Raw genomic sequence first — 21,583 nt, forward strand, 5'->3', positions numbered from 1 at the left:
ACAGCACCCTGCCTCTTAATGAAAGGTAAGATGAAGAATGCCTTGCATCTAAAGTAAGGATATCAACTTTTGCACGGCAAGTACAATATGCACACTGACTTATTTGCCAAGGTTAACTTGAAAAGTCATTAAAACTGATGTTAACTACTTCACACATAATGTGCATATTGTCAAGAACTAACATCACTTGCAGTTTGTATTTAACAATATTGAGCACACGTGAAGTAAACATTTACAGGACAATAAAAGCACTTTATAATACATCTTTTATGAAGAGGGGTTAGGCAGCCACATACAGACTGCAGTGTAAACATAACAAGGACTGCTGTATCTCTTAACAATAACATTATTCCTCAGCTCACTTGGAACAGGACACCTGTCCCTGTGTTTTCACTGGGTACAGGCATCTAACCCAATGTCAGACTATAGTAAGAGCATATTATTTTGTTCTATTGCTGACCATTTACAATATAAATGCCACTTTATAAATTTGTTTTACAAACAATAATAATACTATGGCAATTGTCATAATGGTTAAGGTGTTTACCTCACAGATGCAAGGTCAAGGGTTTGATTCTCACATTAGAAAGATAAATTGCCTAGGACTAAAACAGCCTGCAAGGCTACATGCTATAAACCTATAAGTCAATTTTCATTTAACTAAATGTGATTATAGCACACACACACACACACAAACATATATATATATATATATATATATATATATATATATATATATATATATATATATATATATATCCACACACACACTATTAACTTATGGCAGTATTACATTAGAAAAAAAAATATTTTTCCCAGGGGAACCAATCCCTGCAATCTCACTAATCACTTAAAGCTTTTCTCAGAACAATAAAATAAGTTATTATCTTAAAAATGCTTCTTTACACTTAAAATGGTGATGCATCTAACGCAGAATGTGTTTGCATTTGCTTATCAGACTGGCAGCATAATGCCACTTTTGTAAACATAAGTAATGTACTGTATGACACTGTAACATGTTTAGGATACAATTACTTGACAGAGAAAATGCTGCTCCTTTAGATAACTCGACGTGGTTAACAGTACACATCTGAAAGGCATTGCTTCAGTAGTGAGACAGTCCAGCTTTTCTAATGACTTGCTTCTTTAAATGGTGCCCAGTACACACACACTCTCCTGGCTGTAACATGTCACCTAGTCCATTTTCATGCACATCAAAATCTCAGGGGCATTTCTGCCTGGTAATAAATCTTCCTGTCACAAATCCCATAACACCCAGTTACTTCACATAGCAGGATATTTTTACAGACAAACCCTTTTCTTACTGAACATATAACCACTGATCACTTACTAGTAAGTGCTTAGCTGTAGCTAACACTGTAAGTAATGTTAAATGCTTTGAGCTCTTACACATTACACCTGGAGACAGCTTACACAAAATGAACAAAGAGCAAGACAACTTCTTGACATTACTGCTGAATGCTTGTTTCTGCAACCCTTCAGCATCAGCCACAAGGGAAATGGATCCCTGGAAGGGTAGCTCAAAATGAAATCAAGTCACACAAATAGTTTGGACTTAATAAGGGCTAAAATTATTAAAGTTAATGAGAAACTGGGAAAAATATGCCTCAGGTTTCCAAAGATTATGACTGTGAGAGTGACCTATATGAATAACATTACTCAATTTTTTTAGTATATGTGAGAGAGAAGAATAGACCAACTGCCTGGCATATATGGTGTCACAGTTGGGTAAGTGGATAGAAATGCTCATTGATGAACTAAACCTCGAATGAGTACATTGAGTATGTTACAGCACCTAAGACTGAGAAAACCCATAACATTAGTCAAATTTGAATTTTTTGCCCTCTGGGCACACTGGGCAGTGCTAACAACCTGCTGAAAACCAGGAAGCCCACCACTCCTGCCCTGGAGTGGAGCAGGGATGCCTGTAGGAATGTCCCTTAGAAAAGTGAGGGGGGAATATCCTCCTCTGTCATACCACTGCAAGCCTTTATTGTATGCCTTGCTGGCTATGTGCATTATGGACAGGGAAACTAAAAAGAATAACATTTAAAAACCAACCCTGATAGCTGTCTGAATGATGGCCCTTCTTGCCTGACCAACACCGTGGTGATGAGGAACAAATGTGCTAACTGGCTACATAGGGACCTGATGGCCAAAAGCAAAGTACAAAAAAAATTATATATGCTCTTCAACAGAACTAGACAGTCATTTGCATTTATTATTATATTACTTTGGTGATGCATTCTTTCAGTGCACCTTCTTTTATAAACCAAACTCTGTAAACAGTAACCTAGTCCCCTTTTCTACTTTCTAAATTACTTCCACAGAATAAACTTAATGCAGCCACTGTCAACTCAGCTGGTAACCAAAGGTGAATCTAACAACAGTCACTTCTAAACTCCGCTAGAGCAAAACTGCTAATACAAGAGCACTCCTGCTGACTCTTTCAAAACTTGTTGTACTTCACCAAATGTGCACAAAGGCTTTTACTGTAACTCTTCTTCCCAAATTATCATCTCCTCTGTTGCAATTATTTGGTTTAAGTCACCACCCACTCACAAAGAAAAGGCTTCCCTGGCTACAAGTAGATTGATGCTGTTTGCGTCCATCTCCCTGCCACATTCTATGATTGAACAACTTGCAAACCAATCTAGAAGAGCATGGGCACCTTTGTAGAAACAAGGCTTTAAAACAAGCAGGACACATAATCCTGCATGTCTGCATCACTCATAGGAATGTTCCCCTCTTCCTTATAATATCCTCAGCAAAATTCTGGTTAATATACACACATTGCACTCCACACTTCTTGCTTCCATAACAGTAATCCATGCCAAAGTCATGGATTAAAACTCAATGCCAAGAAATGCATTATAGCGTGTCTTAGAAAAACTACCACCCAGGCTAATTATTCCATCAATAAGACACCCATAAAAATTGATCCAGTAGTCAGGTATCTGGGAACATGTGTAGACAGTAATCTGGCCTTTGACCAACATGTGGCCAAGGTAGTAAGAAAATTCTTCTCTGTCACCATCTTGGAAAGTGAGAGGATGCCTGAGAAATGGAGAAAAAGTGTTTTGGTACCGATTTTTAAGAATAAGGGTGATGTGCAGAGCTGTAATAGCTACAGAGGGATTAAATTGATCAGTCACAGCATGAAGTTATGGAAAAGAGTAGTGGAAGCCAGATTAAGAAGGGAGGTGATGATTAGTGATCAGCAGTATGGTTTCATGCCAGGAAAGAGCACTACAAATGCGATGTTTGCTCTGAGAGTGTTGATGGAGAAGTACAGAGAAGGTCAGAAGGAGTTGCATTGTGTCTTTGTGGACTTAGAGAAAGCATATGACAGAGTACCTAGAGAGGAGTTGTGGTATTGTATGAGGAAGTCGGGAGTGTCAGAGAAGTATGTAAGAGTGGTACAGGATATGTATGAGGGTAGTGTGTCAGCGGTGAGGTCTGCGGTGGGAGTGACGGATGCATTTAAGGTGGAGGTGGGATTACATCAAGGATCAGCTCTGAGCCCCTTCTTAACAGGTTGACAGATGAGATCAGACAGGAGTCCCCGTGGACTATGATGTTTTCAGATGACATTGTGATCTGTAGTGAGAGTAGGGAACAGGTGGAGGAGAGCCTGTTGAGGTGGAGATATGCTCTAGAGAGAAGAGAAATGAAGGTCAGAAAGGACTAAGACAGAATATATGTGTGTGAATGAGAGGGAGGATAGAGGAATGGTGAGGATGCAGGGAGTAGAGGTTGTGAAGTTGGATGAGTTTAAATACTTGGGATCAGCAGATCAGAGTAATGGTGAGTGTGGAAGAGAGGTGAAGAAGAGAGTACAGGCAGGATGAAGTGGGTGGAGAAGAGTGTCAGGAGTGATATGTGACAGATGAGTACCAGTAAGAGTGAAAGGGAAGGTCTACAAGAGGGTAGTGAGACCAGCTATGTTACATGGGTTGGAGACAATGGCATTGACAAAAAGTCAGGAGTCAGAGCTGGACGTGGCACAGTTAAAGATGTTAAGATTTGCAGTGGGTGTGACAAGGGTGGACAGGATTAGGAATAAGTATATTAAGAGAGTCAGCCCAGGTTGGAAAGTTTGGAGACAAAGCCAGAGAGGCAAGATTACGTTGGTTTGGACATGTGCTGAGGAGGGATGCAGAGTATATTGGGAAAAAGATGCTAAGGATGAAGCTGCCAGGTAACAGGAAAAGAAGAAGGCCTAAGATAAGGTTTATGGATGTGGTGAGAGAGGACATGCAGGTGGTTGGTGTGACAGAGCAAGTTGCAGAGGACAGGAAGAAATGGAAACAGATGATCCACTGTGGCAATCCCTAATGGGAGCAGCCAAAAGAAGAAGAAGAAGTATGCAGGTCCAAGGAAACCATAGTGCAACTTTATTTGGCCCTTACCAGACCTATCATTGACTATAATGCCCTCTTCACCATGTACCTAACCAAACATATGTAACAGTTGAAATGCCCACAAAAGTTCTTTATCAGGAAAATCCAGAGTATAAACACACTGCCCTACATGGATCACTTTAAAGCCCTATCTCTATATCAGTCTCCTACAGGTCACTGACACAATCTATGCCTGTCATATAAGGCATCCTCGGATCCAGTTCTGAATGACATGTTGCACATTTGCAAAACAAACATCAGAACCACTAGATCTAAGGATTTACATTTTGCTTATGACATATATAAGGCATGCTGATGAGACAGATGCGTGTCAGAAGATCCCCAAGCTCTGGAACAGGCTCCCCATCTATGTGAAGCAAAATCCATCCCTAACCCTATATAAGCATAACCTTGACCAATGGATGATAAATCAGAAATTCACCCTAGGTCTGGTCCCCATATCCATGACACAGTGGCAAATAGTAATGAACCAAACTAAGATACCATCCCACATAACTTCTAGAAACTTCCTAAATAACATACCCCCTCCTAATAAATGTCCACAATACACAGGAACACAATTCGGTTGGATTCCACGGCTAGGCTTATAAAGGCCCTGGTGGTTGTTAGCCTAGTATATACCTATGAAGCAATGAACAGAGACAAAGCTTTTCCTCAGATACAGGTACTAAAACAGACAAAATGTCTAGGACAATGTTAACTCAGTCTCAGTCAAACCTGTCTACTCAGTCAACAGTGAGCCAATGACAGCTACTGGATCTGACTTCTCCATCCTGTCTGAGACACTGTTTATATTCATCCTAATGTAATCCTCTTGGCCTATATGCTTTTAGCTTATATGATCACCTCCCTCACTTAAATGTCTTATGTGGGTGGGAGTTTCTTTTGGAATCCTTTTGCAAGTCAGTATCTTTGCCTGACTGCAGAGGTAGGGCTGTTTCCATCTATTGTATCTTTGTTTATTTATTTTTTATTCATTTAGTCACCAAGTTTAGTTTCAAGTGAAATGAGTTTTGTGAGCGTCATTGAAAGGGGGGAGTTCTAAAAAGTTTGCCTCCTTGCCTCCTCTGCTCAGACAACACTTCCACAAGGTGCCTCCCCCATCTCTGATTCCCTGGAATCTGTCCGCTCTTGACAATACATCACTAGTGATGTGCATAAAATTAATTTTACAATCGCCCTGGTTTTTCTTATGACTTCTGCTCCCCAACATCCACACAGTAAGTTTTAAGCACACCACCAACACTAAATCTTCTCTTCTGTGAGTTCAGTTGGGACTTACTGGACACTAACATCTTAATTGCTGAGGGAGTAGGAAAACCTCAAGCTAGCCACTAGCTAGTGTCTACCATTATTACAAGTCTTCTGGCCTATTGAGTTTTTATTGAAAAATTAAAATAATGAAAAAGTAAGAGACTTTCTGCAGATGTCTCTCAGTGGTAAGCCCAAAATTATGTGGAACATGAAGGTGATGCCAGTGGGCTCAGGAGGGTTGGTAGTGCCAGACTTACAGTTATATTAACCTACAGACAGGTTTTTATTTGATGCCTCCCTTTCCCTGTTAGAATGGTGTGGAAGGTTCCTAGCTTCACAGGTAAGTACTATGTAATTATTCCACACACCATTTCTAGTCTAGTCATTAAATTGTATTCAGGAGTACCCTCCAGCCTCATGGAGGGCAACACAAGACAGATGGGGGGGTTGAATTTAAACTGCCCATCCAACTACCTAGGTTTTCCTTGAAGGTGGCAAGGATGCTACTCGGCTTGCCATGTAGTGGAAATCTGTTCCAGAGGTAGAGGGAAAAGTACAGTTGTGTACCTACCATAAATGTAGATGTTCGAGTGTATTCACTGTTGCAGTCATTACACTTGGGTTATCCTGCTGGCAGGTGACCCGCAGTCGGCCCAAGTTCCAAAGTCTTGGTCTGGCGTCGGTTGCTGTCGCATCTTCCCTGACATCAGTGCCCCAGGGGTATAAAAGTTGCAACCGATGCCATTTTCTTCAGTTTTTCTTGCCCCAGATGTCAGGTGCCCCCAGATAGGAAGGCCGAAAAGATAAAAATATGCCAAACAACCATGCATATATTACTATAAACATATCCTTCATCTACAAGCAAATACACCACATAGGTTGTATAGAGTTGAGAAGTTCAGAATAGTCCCAGCAGAGAGGGGGATGGTGGGTTGGTAACCTGGACTGCAACAGTGAATACACTCGAACATCTACATTTATGGTAGGTACACAACTGTACTATGTTCATCGTGTTTCACTGTTGTAGTCATTACACTTGGGTAGAATCCCAAAACTGAGATTGGGTGGCTGGGTCTAGATTGGATTTGGCGAGGCTAACAAGCCCTGCAGAACTGCAGTGGCAAAGCCTGCTCTGGATTTGGAGTAGAGAGATAAGTGGTAGTGCTTGGTAAAAATGTGCACTGCGCTCCAGGTTGCAGCTTCTAATATGTCTTTGGTTGGTACCCCTCTGAGGAAAGCTGCTGAAGTGGCTGCTGCTCTGGTAGAATGAGGCCTAATGCCCTTAAGCACAGATTTGCCATGTTGTGCATAACAGAAGTGGATGCAGTGTCCTATCCATTTGGAGATTGTCTGCTTTGTAAGAGGCTTTCCTTGTGATCCTGCAGCATATGCTACAAACAGCTGCTCAGTTTTTCTGAAAGCTTTTGTTTTGTCCAAGTAAAATCATAGCTGCCTGTGTATATCCAAAGCGTGCAGAAGTCTTTCCCCTTTATTCTGGGGATTTGGGTGGAAAGTAGGCAAATGAATGGTTTGGTTTAAGGCCACATTGGAGACCACTTTTGGCATGAATGTTGGGTTTGTCCTGAGAGAAACCCTGTCCTGATGAAAAATGAGGAAAGGTTCCACAGCCATCAATCCCTGTAACTCTAAGACTCTTCTTGCTGAAGTTATTGCTAGGAGCAGAGCAGTTTTCCATTACAAGAATTTTAGATCAGCTGTGCTGGCTGGTTCAAATGGAGGCAGAGTTAGTTTTTCTAAAACAAAACTGAAGTCCCAAGTAGGTACTGGTGCTCTCCTAGGGGGTCTTATATTCTTTGCCCCTCTGAGGTACTGTCGTAGTAGAGGATATGAAAAAAATAAGAGGATCCGTATTGTAATGAGCTGAAATGGCAGAGGCATGGATTTTAATAGATGAAAAAGATAGGCCTTTGTCCAACATCTCAGTCAGGTATTGCAAAATCTGAGGTATATTAGGGACCAGTGGGTCGAGCCCTTCTGCCTGGTTCCAAGCACAGAATCTCTTCCACTTTTCTGCATAAGATTTCCTAGTGCTGGGCCTCCTGGCTTCCAAAATTACATCCATAAGAGCTTTAGAGAGAGGTGCAGTCTGAGTGGCTACATTATCTAAATCCAAAAACAGGTTCGAAAAACCAGCAACACGGTCCGAGAAAAGTCAAATAACACAATTTATTCCACTGTTTAATGCGCTTTGCGTCAGCCTGATAGCAAACTTCTTCAGAAACAGTTAACAGCAATAAAAAACCTTCCTTATAAGTAAGACAGGTGATCAGCATTCACCAATTGCATCACTTTGTTCTACTTAAGCAAACACACTTTAAAATTAAAGTGACAACTGCTGATAACCAGTAATAAAACAATATTAAAGTATATAAACACATTAAAGTATGTAAACATGTCTACGACAGTGACCACAATACACAAAAGTAAAAACATTAAAAGTTATTTTGTATAATCCAACCATTGACAGAAATAATATATGTTTTTAACAAAATGTGACTTATCTCTGCAAGCTCTTTAGTTTGAGAATGCTACTAATTGAGCATGAGTCATTCAACCCAGGAAAATTGTAGGCATTCAGCCTCACTTGCCAGGCTAATTCAAGTTCTTCAAGTTTGAGTGGTCTAGGGTCACCCCTACTGTCATACATGGCTTGATCAATGATAATAAATTTAAAAGCATGTTCTTTATTAGAAATAGTGTGCTTAGCTAGCGCATTCTCCAGTTTACATTTATTCATAGCATATTGGTGTTCATAAATTCTGTCACGGAGCCTCTGCTCCGTCTTTCCTATATAGAAAGCAGGACAGAATGTACACCTAGCCAAGTAAACTACAAAAGACGAATTACAGTTGAATCAGCCTTTCAATTTATAAGTTGTATCGTTAACCTTAAACGGATTAGTGACTTCTACAAGTTTACAATAGTTGCAATTTTGACATTTATTCATCCCAGTATACCGTACTACTGGGGTCTATTGCTGTTCTAAGAGAGTTTTAAGGTTCTTCCCCCTTCTAAATGTTACTCTAGGGGTCTCACCTACTTTAACGTAAATGTTAGGGTACATCTTAAACAGGTCCCAATTTTTCTGTAATATGTCCAAACATGAGTAACTATGTGAACTGAATGTAGTGATGAAGGACAATGTGACATTCTTGCCCTCACTAACCAATGCTCTACTAGTGGTGTCTGGATATTCTTCCACTACATTGCGTGTACTAGATGGTGTCAGTAGGGGTTTAGCACTAAGTAAAGGAATGTATACCCTATCCACTCTCTTAGTTGTAACCTCTTGGATAAGGGCATCCAAGAGGGGCTCTGGGTATCCACGGTGCAAAAACATGCTTTTTAAAACAGCACATTCATCAGAAAAGTCTTCGTCCAAACTAGTCATTCTAGAGGCCCTCACTAACTGGCCCTAAATGACTGACCTCTTTTGGTGAAAAGGATGGCTACTGGTGAAATGGAGGAACGTATTGGAATACGTGTTTTTTCTAAATATCCTTGTTACATAACTATTAATAGTGTAATTTTTCACTATGCAAATATCTAGATATGCTATAATATCAATGTTAAATGTAGAAGTGAATTGTAGGAAATGCGCAGTGCTGTTGAAATATTCCAGCACATACTCACTATCTCGCTCATCTCCATTGATGAGGATGAAGATGTCGTCCAGGTATCTCGTATAGAAAACAAAGGAGTCACGACATGTATTGTTGTTAAACACGTATTCCGATTCCCAGTAAGCCATGACCAGATTTGCGACGCTAGCTCCGCACGGTGACCCCATTGCTACCCCTACTTTTTGCAGAAAAAACTGGTCTTGGAACATAAAATAATTGTTAGAGAGTACCAGATCAATAAGTTCCATGACCAAACTAATTTCCGCGGCTGTAGCATTGTGTTACTTTAACATAAGTGCTACCCATTCTATAGCTACCTCGTGGGGGATACAAGTGTAGAGGTCTCTCACGTCAATAGTGAGAAAATTAAAGTTCACGTTGAAGTCTAAGGTGCCGATCTTTTTCAAGAATGACCATGAATCTTTACATATTTGAGTCTCATGGCATAAGAACTTTTGTAAAATGGCATCTACCACTTTAGCACACGAGTATGTTGGTGAACCTCTGCTATCCACTAGTGGTCTCAAAGGGGGATTCTCAATACACTTATGGATCTTGGGGATGCCAAATATACACGGATATCTAGGGTACAAAGTTGTCAAGTAATTATAGATCTTCTGGTCGATTCTACCTTCAATAAATAAGTCTTCTATACAGTTCTTGATTGAACTATAAATAAGCCTTATTTACCTCTGAACGTGAACTAGTAGTGTATGCATCGGTATTCAGCAATGCATTCATATGTTGCTGATAGTCTAAATTATTAAATACCACCAGCCCTCCACCTTTGTCAGGTTTACAAAAATGCAGTCCTTGTGACTTAATGAATTGTAAATATTCGCGTTCATCCCTATTAGTGTTGTTAACAGCTCTATGTTTAAACCCGACCTTTATGGCATGCCTAATATCCATTTCACAAAGCTTCTCAGACAAGTCCAATACGGGGTGCAATGGGGGATTATACGTACTAGGAATGTAGAAATTGTCAGGGTTACCAGTATTCAATAAGTCACCCATAATTAAGTTAAAATTCAACTTCCTAGTGTATGTTTTAATGTCCACAACAGTGTCTACTATATTCAATGCTTGAGAAGGAACAAAGGTCAAACCTTTAGACAGAAAGTCAACAATGTCCGTGCTAAACTCTATAGCAGTGAAATTATAGAGCTTAAAGTCCCCTGATTTATTCAAGATCATCTCCGGATGTTGTTGACCAATTTGGTTGACAGTAACTGTATGGCAGTCATAATGAGAAGCCTGACTGTCACTCGATACAGTTTCCTGATGGCAGCAAGGAGCAACATCATTTGCAAGAGGTAGAAAAGATGGAAAATCAGACTGCTCATGGGCAATTAGGTCTTGTTTTTGTTGAATTTCTGCTTGCCCTTGGATTGGGTCTGTTGATAGTTCCTTTGTTTGGACCTGGCCCCTGAATAGGGGCCCTGCCGAAAATTCTCCTGCTGGTGAGAGTTGTTTTGGCCTGGATGGCCACTCCGAAGTCACTCACTGCAAGGGACCCCCCTGGATTCAACTAGGTTGTTCAAGGTACTAGTGGAGCTGTAATTAGCATGTAAATTAGGACTGATCCTATTGTCACTACAGTTAACAACATCATTCACGTTATCATTCTCATTAGCAGTGGCGTTAGAATTAACGCCAGAATTATCAGATTGGCCTCGAAGAGCGTTACCTTTTCTCCAGACTTGAGCCGGTGAAGGATCCGGGTATGCAGTACCTAAATGGTACGCTTTACAGTCCCTTTCCAGTTTTTTAAGCTTATTAGACTTTAATTTAAGCATGTACTGGTCGATATTGGTGAAGACCCGACCATACTCATACTTATATCTCACAAACTCCAAATCTGATTGTATACTTTTATCTAATTCAGTCCCAAACAGGGATGTTTTATTACTGGTTATCAGCAGTTGTCACTTTAATTTCAAAGTGTGTTTGCTTAAGTAGAACAAAGTGATGCAATTGGTGAATGCTGATCACCTGTCTTACTTATAAGGAAGGTTTTTTATTGCTGTAACTGTTTCTGAAGAAGTTTGCTATCAGGCTGACGAAAAGTGCTTTAAACAGTGGAATAAATAGTGTTATTTGACTTTTCTCGGACTGTGTTGCTGGTTTTTCTAACCTGTTTTTGGATTTATTTAGTTTCTTGCCTTTTTTGTGTTTCCTGGCTACATTATCTGCCATACTGCCAGGTTTAAGGTTCTGAGATGACTGTGCAGAATCTGATTGTTTTGCTGTGTCAGGAGATGAGGAATTTAAGGTAGAGGCCAAGGTGGGCCTTGGGACAAAGTCTTTAGGATTGGGTACCAGTGCTGGCATGGCCAGTCTGGTGCAATCAGAATCATTTTTGACCTCTCTTGTCTGACTTTTAGAAGCACCTTGGTGAGAAGAGGCATCGGAGGAAAGGCATAGACTGTCAGGTTTTTCCAGCTGAATGATAAAGCATCCACTTTCCATGCTTGAGAGTGATAAGTCGTTGTACAAAACTTTTGTATTTGGCAATTGTGAGGGGAGGCAAAAAGATCTATGTCTGGGAGTCCCCATTCCTTTGTTATCATGTTGAACACTTGTGGATTTAGCTTCCATTCGTGAGGATCAATGAGATTTCTGCTTAGTTCGTCTGCCAGTGTATTTTTTGTTCCTGGCAGGAATTGTGCTTGCAGATGTACCTGGTAGGTCAGTGCTGTGTTCCACAAAGTCATGGCTTGTCTGCATAGAGGATAGGAATGTGTGCCCCCTTGCTTGTTTATGTACCACATAACAGTGGTATTGTCCGTCTTTATTAATAGTTGTCCTGGATGTATTAGGTCCTTGAAGGCTGTCAGGGCATTCTGCACAGCTAGCTTCTCTTTTTGATTGATGTGAAGATGCATTTGTTCCTTGGGCCACGTGCCCTGAATACATTTTCCTGCCATATGTGCTCCCCAGGCATAATCCGATGCATCCGTTGTTATTGTCTGCCTGGCTGTAGGTAAGGTGAAAGGCTGTCCCTTGTTGTGGTGACAGGCCTGGTACCACCATCGAAACTCCTATTGTAGGCAGGGAATCAAGGTTATGATTGTCTCTAGGCTGTGACAATGCTGAGTCCAAACACTTTTTAGATACCATTGTAGTTTCCTCATATGCAGTTTTGCATATAGAATTAGTAGAATGCAGGATGCCATGAAACCCAGGGCCTGCAGAATTTTTCTTGCAGGGAGCTGGGTATTTGTTGCCATCATTTGAAAGTAATGAATCAGTTGTCTTTGTTTGTCTGGCGTGAGATAAGCCATCTGGGCAGTTGTATTTAAGCTTGCACCCAGGAATATTATCTCTTGAGAGGGAATTAGTTTTGATTTCTTTTTGTTTACTGTGTACCCTAGGCAAATTAGCAATCTTTTTACAAACGCTAGGTGCTTTAGAAGAATGTACTTGCTCTCTGCTTGAATAAGGCAGTCGTCCAAGTAGGGATATATTTGAATTCCTTTTTGTCTGCAAAATGCAATTATTGGTGCCAGGCATTTTGTGAAGACCCTGGGCGCAGTAGATAAGCCAAAGGGCAGTGCAGAGAATTGGTAATGCATTGAGCCTGCTATAAATCTGAGGTATCTTCTGCACGATTGTCTGATTGGGACGTGCAGGTATGCCTCCTTGAGATCCAAAGTGACTAGCGAAGCCTACTTGCCCAGCATGGGCAGAAGTTGTTGTAGTGTTAACATTTTGAATTTTGGAACATACAGGAAAATATTTAGGACTGACAGGTCCACTATTGGTCTCCAGGCTTTGTCTTTTCTGGGTACTAAGAAAAGTCTCGAGTAAAATCCTTGTCCCTGTTCTTCTTGTGGAACTTTTGAATAGCTCCCATATCCATAAGAGCAGCAATCTGTTTTTTTGCCTCTGCCCATTGGTTTTGTGGCAGGTGTGGCATACCTTGTGGTTTGGGAAGCGTGTGGAAGTGGAACCTGTACCCCTGAGAAACTATATTCAGCGCTCATTGGTCTTGGGTGATCATGTGCCAATTTTTTGAGAAAAGTGCTAGCTTTCCCCCTAGGGAGGCTGTCAACTGGTAAGAGCTTGGCATTTGCAGAGGGAAGTCATTGTGACTGTTTCCTATAAGGTTGTGATTTGTCTTCTCCTCCTTTGGGGGCTGAAGCACCCCATTGTTTAGGTCTGTAGGAGCCTTGGGGCTGAGATCTGCCTCCTGGGCGTCTGTATCTGCCTCTTTGTGGCCTGTCTGACACTGGAAAGGACCAATTTTTTGAAGGCCAGTTTCTGCTAAATCTAGGTGGTTGAACCTGTAAGAAATCTTTCACTGTTTGCATTGACTTTGCTTTATCCTCCATTTTCTTTAACACCTCTTCTGCCTTAACACCAAACAAAGTATCATGCTGCAGTGGAGCATCCAATAATTTTACTTTAACATGGTCAGGTAAACTTTGTTCTTTCAACCAAGCATGTCTTCGAATAACTGAGCCTGTAACTGTGGCTCTACAAGAAGCCTCTAATGAATCAAAACCACATTGCAGAGTATGCTTTCGCACTTGTTCAACTGCATGCAATAAATCCTGCATTTCTTTACTGTCAGGACTTTCTATATTTGTAACCATTTTCTGCTTTAACAATGCCATGAGATACTGTTGATATTTAAGCATGTGAAACTGACAGTTTAAAGGTCTTACAGCTAAAGTAGTAGAAGTGTAAACTTTTTTCCCCCATCTGTCCAGAGCTCTGGAATCCCTATCTGAGGGGACAGGATTTTTGGCAGTGGAAGCTTTAACCCCTTTAGGACCTTGAGAAATTGTTTCTGGGTCTGCAGCGGGGTTTTTGTAAAGAAATTTATGAGAGTCAGGGACCCTGTAGTACTTGTCTGGCTTTACTGGTGCAGGGGGTAAAGAATCTGGAGACAGACTGGATTCAGAAAAAACATCTACAATATCAAGCACAGGTGGGATAGCCAAGGGCCTGTGCTGAGGCAATAAAAGGAAATCTCTGAGCCTTTTCTTGGATTCTGAGTAATCCTGGCTCTCCCAATGGAAATGCTCCCTCATGGTGTGCAGGGTTTCCCCAAAAGAATAATCCTCAGGTGGTGAGGCTGAAGGAATGGACTCTTCAGCATCAGAGTCCTCATAGGGAGGGAGAGAATAGCCCTGATCAGAAGAAGAATCAGAGGAAATGGAAACCTGATCAGAGGAATCGTATTCAGTGTCTTGCCTAGGCCTTTTTGTCAGGAGGGGTTTGGGAGCCCCTGATTAAAGTAATAAGGTCTTCGGCCATTTTAAGCATCTGTTTCTTTGGCATGGATGACTGTTCTGGAGAATGCTATACTTGTTTCCTTGTCTTTAATGGTGTTTTTGACTTTTCCTTTGCTGCTGTAGTAGCCTGAATTGTAAGCTGTGAAGGTCTGAAAACACCATCTGAAGCCAGTGCCTGCTCAGCGGCTCCGAACCCATCTGAGGGTATAGTTTCCGTAGGCCCAATACCTTGAGTTTCCACAGGCCTCGGTGTCTCCACGTGGCTGTTATTTACGGCCTGTGGCTCTGAGGTAGCGGTTGTCAGGGGCTGCAAAAGCGCCTCACTGAGAACCGGCGACTGGCCTAGAAGAGGCTTTGTCGTCGGTTTTGGACCTCGGATGCCCGTCTTTTTCTTTGTCTTTGAGTTTTTTATACATTCTGGTCGTCGGTTTTTCCGACGGCATTATATAATTAAATCTTCGTCCAAAATAATGTAAAGCAAAATCAAACTGACGTTTGATAGTGTGTTTATTGAATCTAGCACAAAACCGACAACTAGTAACGTCGTAGTCAGGGCCTAGGCAAGGAATGCAGTAAGAGTGAAAGTCCTTATGAGGTATTTGCTTCCCACAAGAAATACAATTATTAACTTTTACTGACATTGGTCTGGAGCAAGAAAAAGTTTCCCCAATGGGGTACTTAGCTTTATGGAAGACTTCGGTTCTGAAATTCAATTTTGAAAATCTCAGGAGTCGGCTGTCCGGCACTTGCGAACTGCTTTTGCTTCGGGCACCACACGGCAAGAAAGACTAAAGAAAATAGCGTCTGCTGCAACTTTTATACCCCTGGCGCACTGACATCTGGGAAGATGCGACAGCAACAGACGCCGGACCAAGACTTTGGAACTCGGGCCGACTGCGGGTCGCCTGCCAGCAGGATAACCCAAGTGTAATGACTGCAACAGTGAAACACGATAAACATCACAGAGATATGAATCTGTCACACCAATATGTTTTATTTAAGTGGTAGTGAAGATTTAGTTCCTTTAACAGGATATCTGATGTACTATTTGCTCTGTGAAGAAATAGAACGTCAAAGAGAGTTGGATCTTTCATGGCTCAAAAGTCTAGACATAGATCCCCACTGTGGAGACTATGTACAGTCTGTCCTAATAACGAAGATTTTTGAAGCCACCAATATCTTTGTAGTTAGGAATCCTTGAACTCTCTCAAGATGAGTGATATGTTTAAATAAATACATGCAAAAAGGGGCAGTATATTCAATAATGGGTCTGATGAGATTTGAAAAACGAAGAATTAAGAATTCATTTGCTCTAGAAGAAGCACCTTTGGAAATTAAATGAGCCAGGCAGAGGCTTTGTGAACTACTGCAGAGATATGATAGTCAAAAGATAAGGATTTATTAACAAGATTTCCTAGATTCTTTACAAAACTGTTTGAATGAACTATACTGTACATCTTCACATGTCATTTGAAATCACTGCCCTTGCACCAATTGTTAATATGATCTAATCCGTGTTGGAACAATTGTGAATCAATGGAAGGTTGAATAAGAACACATTTTTTAGAAGTGGCACATCTGGCACTATAAATGTGGATTATGTCAGACAACTAGTTGGCTATCTACTTTACAACATAAGGATTTATATTCAGATTTATAAGTCTGTCAATAATGCCTGCATGGAGAGTGGTGTAAAAAGGGTTTGGTCAGATCCACATATGCTGCATGTACTGCATAACACTATATACTGTTTTAGTAACTTTTTCAAAGACATTAGTGAGGTGAAAGAGGCAGAACCTTCCTTTGAAAAAGCCAGATTGATAAAGGTCCAAGGTTAAGAAATTTTCAATGTCCAGATTAGTGAGGTCTGAGATAACATGTAACATAGCTATAGATATGAGGCTAGTGAAGCTGATTGTCTGTAGTTGCCAGGGTCTGTAGTTGGGGCACCCTTGTGTGATGACACTACAATGGCTGTTTTCCAGGCTTCAGGAATGTAACCAGAGGAGAGGCTTATAAAGTGGTTAAGTAGGGCTTCAGCTAGGCCATATTATAATTAGGCAACCAGGGGCTCACAGGTGTTGTGTTCTTAGCTTTTAAGTTAGTTGAAGGAACTTGTTTCATAGTGATTACATGCCTTACTAGATTCCTGAGATAGGCACCGCTTGTGCTAGCAGGACCTTTTATTAGTAGTACTAGTATGGAAATGCCCTGAAACCTGGGGGAGGGCATGCTTGAGAATACACTTTTTTCTCCTCCTCCCAATAAGATGTTGCTTGCAGGTGTATCAAAAAGAGTATATGAAGAAATTGTTGCACCATGCAAATGTGCCTTCACACCTTCAGGGCAAGATGACACTCTATGCACAACACAGAATGTGGATGCCATCAAGCATGTATGAGCACACTAAAGCAAATGTACCCCTTATATCATCTGAAGGGCAAACACTCACTTAATCTTCATTTTCAGTATGAATACAGACTGTAAAAGCATGGCCTCATGATCTTTCTAGTTTTTAGGTTTTAAGCAGAAGGTATTAGAAAACTTATCACAATGATCATTAGCTTATGGTGTCCACAATTTAGCAACATCACTTTTTGATCCTACCATGTTGCCTCTTCCTATCATTATGAAGCAGAACTCACCAAGTATTGGAATGGTTAGCCACTAATGGGAAACATGAGCTGGGCACAGACCATTATTGCAATAGCAATCCTGGTCATTAAGAAAAGAACCACAAGTTCAGAAACAAAATTGCTCGTCCATTATGACTGAATAAAAATGTTGAATCTGTTACTGGCATGGTTCTTTGTCGTATAATCTTAGTACTACTTAGGGCATGCAATTTATACCTAGGCCATGATCCAGAGCATCATCATGGGGTTGGGATTGGCCTTAACAGTTAAGGTGTTTAGCTCACAGACAAAAGGTACAGGGTTTGATTCACACCAAAGGAAACTGGCTAGGCTTAAAGTAGCCCACAAGGGCAGCTAGCCTACTACTACCTATGAACCCTAAGTAATCTGAGGAAGATGTTAGCTTATCTCATGTCCCATTTGGCAGGAATTCCTACAGAGCTCTGACACTGTACCATGTGTCCCACATAATTTAAATACCTTAGAACAAAACTACAAAATGCAAACACATTTTACCTATGTCTATCTTCTTAGATTCTCTAGAAAATGAAACAGATGCAAAAGGAAGTGTTTTCCCCTTTTGGGAGGAGGCATATGGAGAAAACATAGCTGGACCAACATTCTGGTTATTTTAAAGGTCAGACCTGCTGTAGCCCTGTACATTTCATTTACTTTCTGAATGCTAGTAAATAGCAATTATAACTTCTCTGAAAAAGTCAAATAGAGGAGGAACTGACCACTTTATTTACCAAAGCCTCATCATTTCCAAGTATCTATGCTTAGGGGAAGAGGAATACCACTTAGTTTATTATCTCTCTAAAAAGTTATATATTTCAGAGGGAGAGTCCAAAATGAATGACAAAATATGATGTAAGGATTTGCTCCATATCAGGAACAGAATCAGTCGTAGATACATAAAAATTCTATTCTGCCTGAATGGATGTTTCTTTTTTTCTTTTTAAATGCTTTGCAAGCACTAGCATGTAATTCTGACTTAGAAGTTAACAGACAGTGGTCTGACCGTTGACCAACAGGGGTTTCTGTTATTTTACAGCTAATTAAAACTCTGACATATAAAAGGCTTAGAATTAGAAACTGATGGGATATGCTAAGGCGGTGCTAAAGAAACCACCTTTAAGTGCGGTGGAATGAGTGCACTTTCACTTTTCTGCAATAAAATTCCCAGGTACTTGCTGCTGCCTTCCCTGTACTTGCAGTATGATCCTTGGCAGTTATGAAGCTGGGACTAATATCACTGACTTCATTGTAAATGCAATCTGTGGAGGCCTTTTCTGGTGGCTGAGATACTGTTTAGTTAGACCAGCAACTATGAACTGTACTGTAGAAGCTCTTTTCTCAACAGAACTAGACAATGAATTGCATAATTACCTTTAGCTGCCTCTGGTTCTACCAGTTTCACAGTCTCCTGTAGTATCTCTTCTATGTTTTACTCTAAAAAAAAAAAAGCAACTAGCTTTCAGAAACTATTTTTAGAATATTTTTCAAATTTGTTTACTGGTTTACTTATTTTACGTTGTAAGTCAAAGGCAACAAAGCCTTATGATGCCTTAACTTGCTAGGTTTGCTACACGTTAAGAAAACACTAACAACAGTACTCTGCATTACTGTCAGGCCCTAAACGGAAAATAAACTATTAGTCCACCACAAACATGCTTATTTAACTGACTTTGAAATAGAAAACATGGAAGGTGAACCTTTCCCCAAATTTTCATCAAAAATCTGACTGAAGAAGAACTTGTGCAAAAACCATGTGGAGAAAAATCTTCAATGCAAACAAGTAGCCAATGGACTGAGAACATGCATGCCAACACCACGTCAGCAGTGATTAAAGAGGACAGGATTGTGTCATCCACGTTGGTAGCGTCTCTGGTGAGACCAGCATTAGTCTTCACACAGATGCAAATAGTTATAGAACTTACAGTTACATAGTTAAAGAGGAAACAGACCAATGCAGCTCAGCTTGTGAGTAAACACTGCATGTTACAACTTACTGCTACAGCCTGCAGGTAATCATCCACTGACCCAAAAGTAAACAAATAATGTATGAAAATAAATAGAAAGATGGGGGGGTGGAGGAATGGGAGAAAAGGGGCAACAGGATGCATATGAAAAGGTTCAACTAGAAGAAAGCAGGAAATGTATATTCTTCCAGACAGCTACTCATAACAGAGGTGCAGCTTTCAGTCATTGTACCTGTATACTCTGTGTGCAGTTCTACAGATTCTATTTCCATAGAGGTAGAAAAACTGAATGTTTGGAGGAATTAAAAAAATGAATAGTGCACATCAGAAACCATGCAAAAACTTTACAAGCGTCCTGGAAGAAAATAAAGGCTAGTGCGAGAAATGTTTAAATATTTTAAGGGAATCAACAGAGCCCAAGGCAGGAGCATAATTTTAGAAGATGCATACAAGAACAAGAGGATGTAATTTAAATATATAAGGTGAATAATCTGGAAGCAACAAGAAGATGTACTTTTTCACACAGAGGACGCTGAATGCACAAAAAAGTCCTCCTGAAGAAGCTTCAAGGTCAAAAACAGTATGAAAATACAAGAGTGTATGGGATGGAAACAGGAAAACTTGGTGAAAGCAATCAGAATTAGGACATGGCTTAACTACACTATGTAGTTTATGTACAGAAATGCTCAGACTAAGGTAACCAAACAGTGTTGTCAAATCTACGTTTGTGAATTAGTGCTGGCGTACAGCTGATGTCTCAGCTAAACGCTTAGTAATACAGAGAGCTTACATTGTCATTGAAGGTAACTTCATGGCTTCACATCTCCTAGAGCTGCTGACAGCTTAAATGGTTATTAAAGATCCCATGGTGCTGATCAGAACAATATGGGGCTATTAATTATTCTGTCAACTACAATTAATTCAGTCCAAACTTTGACAATAATATAATATAGTTATGCTGTTATGATATCACAATTAAAACAGAATAAAGAAGATGCAATGCAATTTATAGGTGTCTTTGCCAAATTTCCCCTTATCTAAGTAATATCTTGGGTCTCTGCAGAAAACAGTCAATACGCATAATGGGACTATCCTGATCAACAAACAGTACAACAAGTAAATTTCAGATTGCACAGGCTCTTCTTTTGAAGTTCCCAAAGAATGGCTTACTTGGAAAGCAACCTCAAGCTTGCTTTGTCTAAACTATATGCTTAACTAACAAATAAAATCACATTACTTCTTGTCCTGCAGTTATGGGCAGTGGATCAACACAGCACTTGTACTTTTGTATTAGTAAGACTAATTTCAGTCATAAACTAGTGAAACTTTAAAGACAGGCCACAAATAGGCCACAGACAGCAGCACCACTTAGTCAAGTACATGAGTGCAAAAAATGTACTTTGTGTAAAGGTTTCTATCTTCCTACAGAATGTTTTTCTTTTCTACAAATAAACAAGTAACTGAATTACAGATGTATTAAAAAAATCACAGCAGTAGCAAGATGAGACTAATAGATGCAGAATTACCACAATCAATTTTAAAATTATTTAACTGTACCTGTAACAAGTTCTCTAACTTCCATGTCATTTGTTCTCCTCAGTAAGCGGATAAGAGCTGGGATCCCATCACAGTTTTTGATGGTCACTTTGTTTTCATTATCTTTTCCGTAAGAGATGTTTCTAAGAGCACCACAGGCCTTTCGATGTACCTCTGGTTTCTGATGGTCCAAAAGTCCTACTAGAATCGGTATCCCTTTCAGCAGCCTTACTTCCTTCTTTATTTTGTCATTCTCATAACAGAGGTGCTGCAGGTAGGCAGCTGCGTTAGACTTTACTGGGTCTATTGGATGATTGAGCATTGCAATAACCTCAGTAAGGTCTGGGTCTCGCCACCTAGGGTCCTTGCGCATACTGTCAATGGAAGGGGAGCGTCTGCCAAGGCGTTCAAGGCTTGCCATACTGCCAGGTTCAGGTTGAGCTAAAGGTGCTGCATAACCACCATGAAGGTAGGGGACCCGTTCATCAATGAGATCGGTCTCTATAGGATCCTCATAGCCTCTGTTAGGGAAGGAAGTAGAAAAAAAGACATCAGTTGTTAAACCTGTCAGTATTATTTTGGGTATACATCTCTCTAATTATTGCTTTTTAAATACTGAGCAGCCTACCAGAGGACTTCTTATCTCACTTAGCTCTCATGATCTAGAACTTTACCTTATATTCGTATCACAGTGGTACAGCTGGTTAACACATGTAACTGCTACTGAAATGATGGGTAGTGCAAGCCCAAGTGTACCTCATTGCAGGCATAAAATTAGAGCACATTCTAGTTAAAAACTGCTCAGTCATGTTGAATGCAAGCAAATCCAGAAGGAATCAA

At 40.4% G+C, this 21,583-nt stretch overlaps 1 protein-coding gene across 1 annotated transcript in view; it reads right to left on the reverse strand.

Annotated features, from left to right (window-relative positions):
* Nucleotides 1-21,583, reverse strand: part of ARVCF (ARVCF delta catenin family member) — a 2,347,833-nt gene that overhangs the window by 1,526,546 nt on the left and 799,704 nt on the right. Inside the window, exon 4 of the mRNA XM_044068704.1 lies at nucleotides 20,765-21,264. Within this exon, the coding sequence (XP_043924639.1) occupies nucleotides 20,765-21,264 (500 nt within the window). The remainder of the gene's footprint in view (nucleotides 1-20,764; nucleotides 21,265-21,583) is intronic.

This window comes from Protopterus annectens, chromosome 4.part0 (genome assembly GCF_019279795.1).
Source record: "Protopterus annectens isolate FY-2018-M chromosome 4.part0, PAN1.0, whole genome shotgun sequence".
NCBI classification, from domain to species: domain Eukaryota; kingdom Metazoa; phylum Chordata; order Ceratodontiformes; family Protopteridae; genus Protopterus; species Protopterus annectens.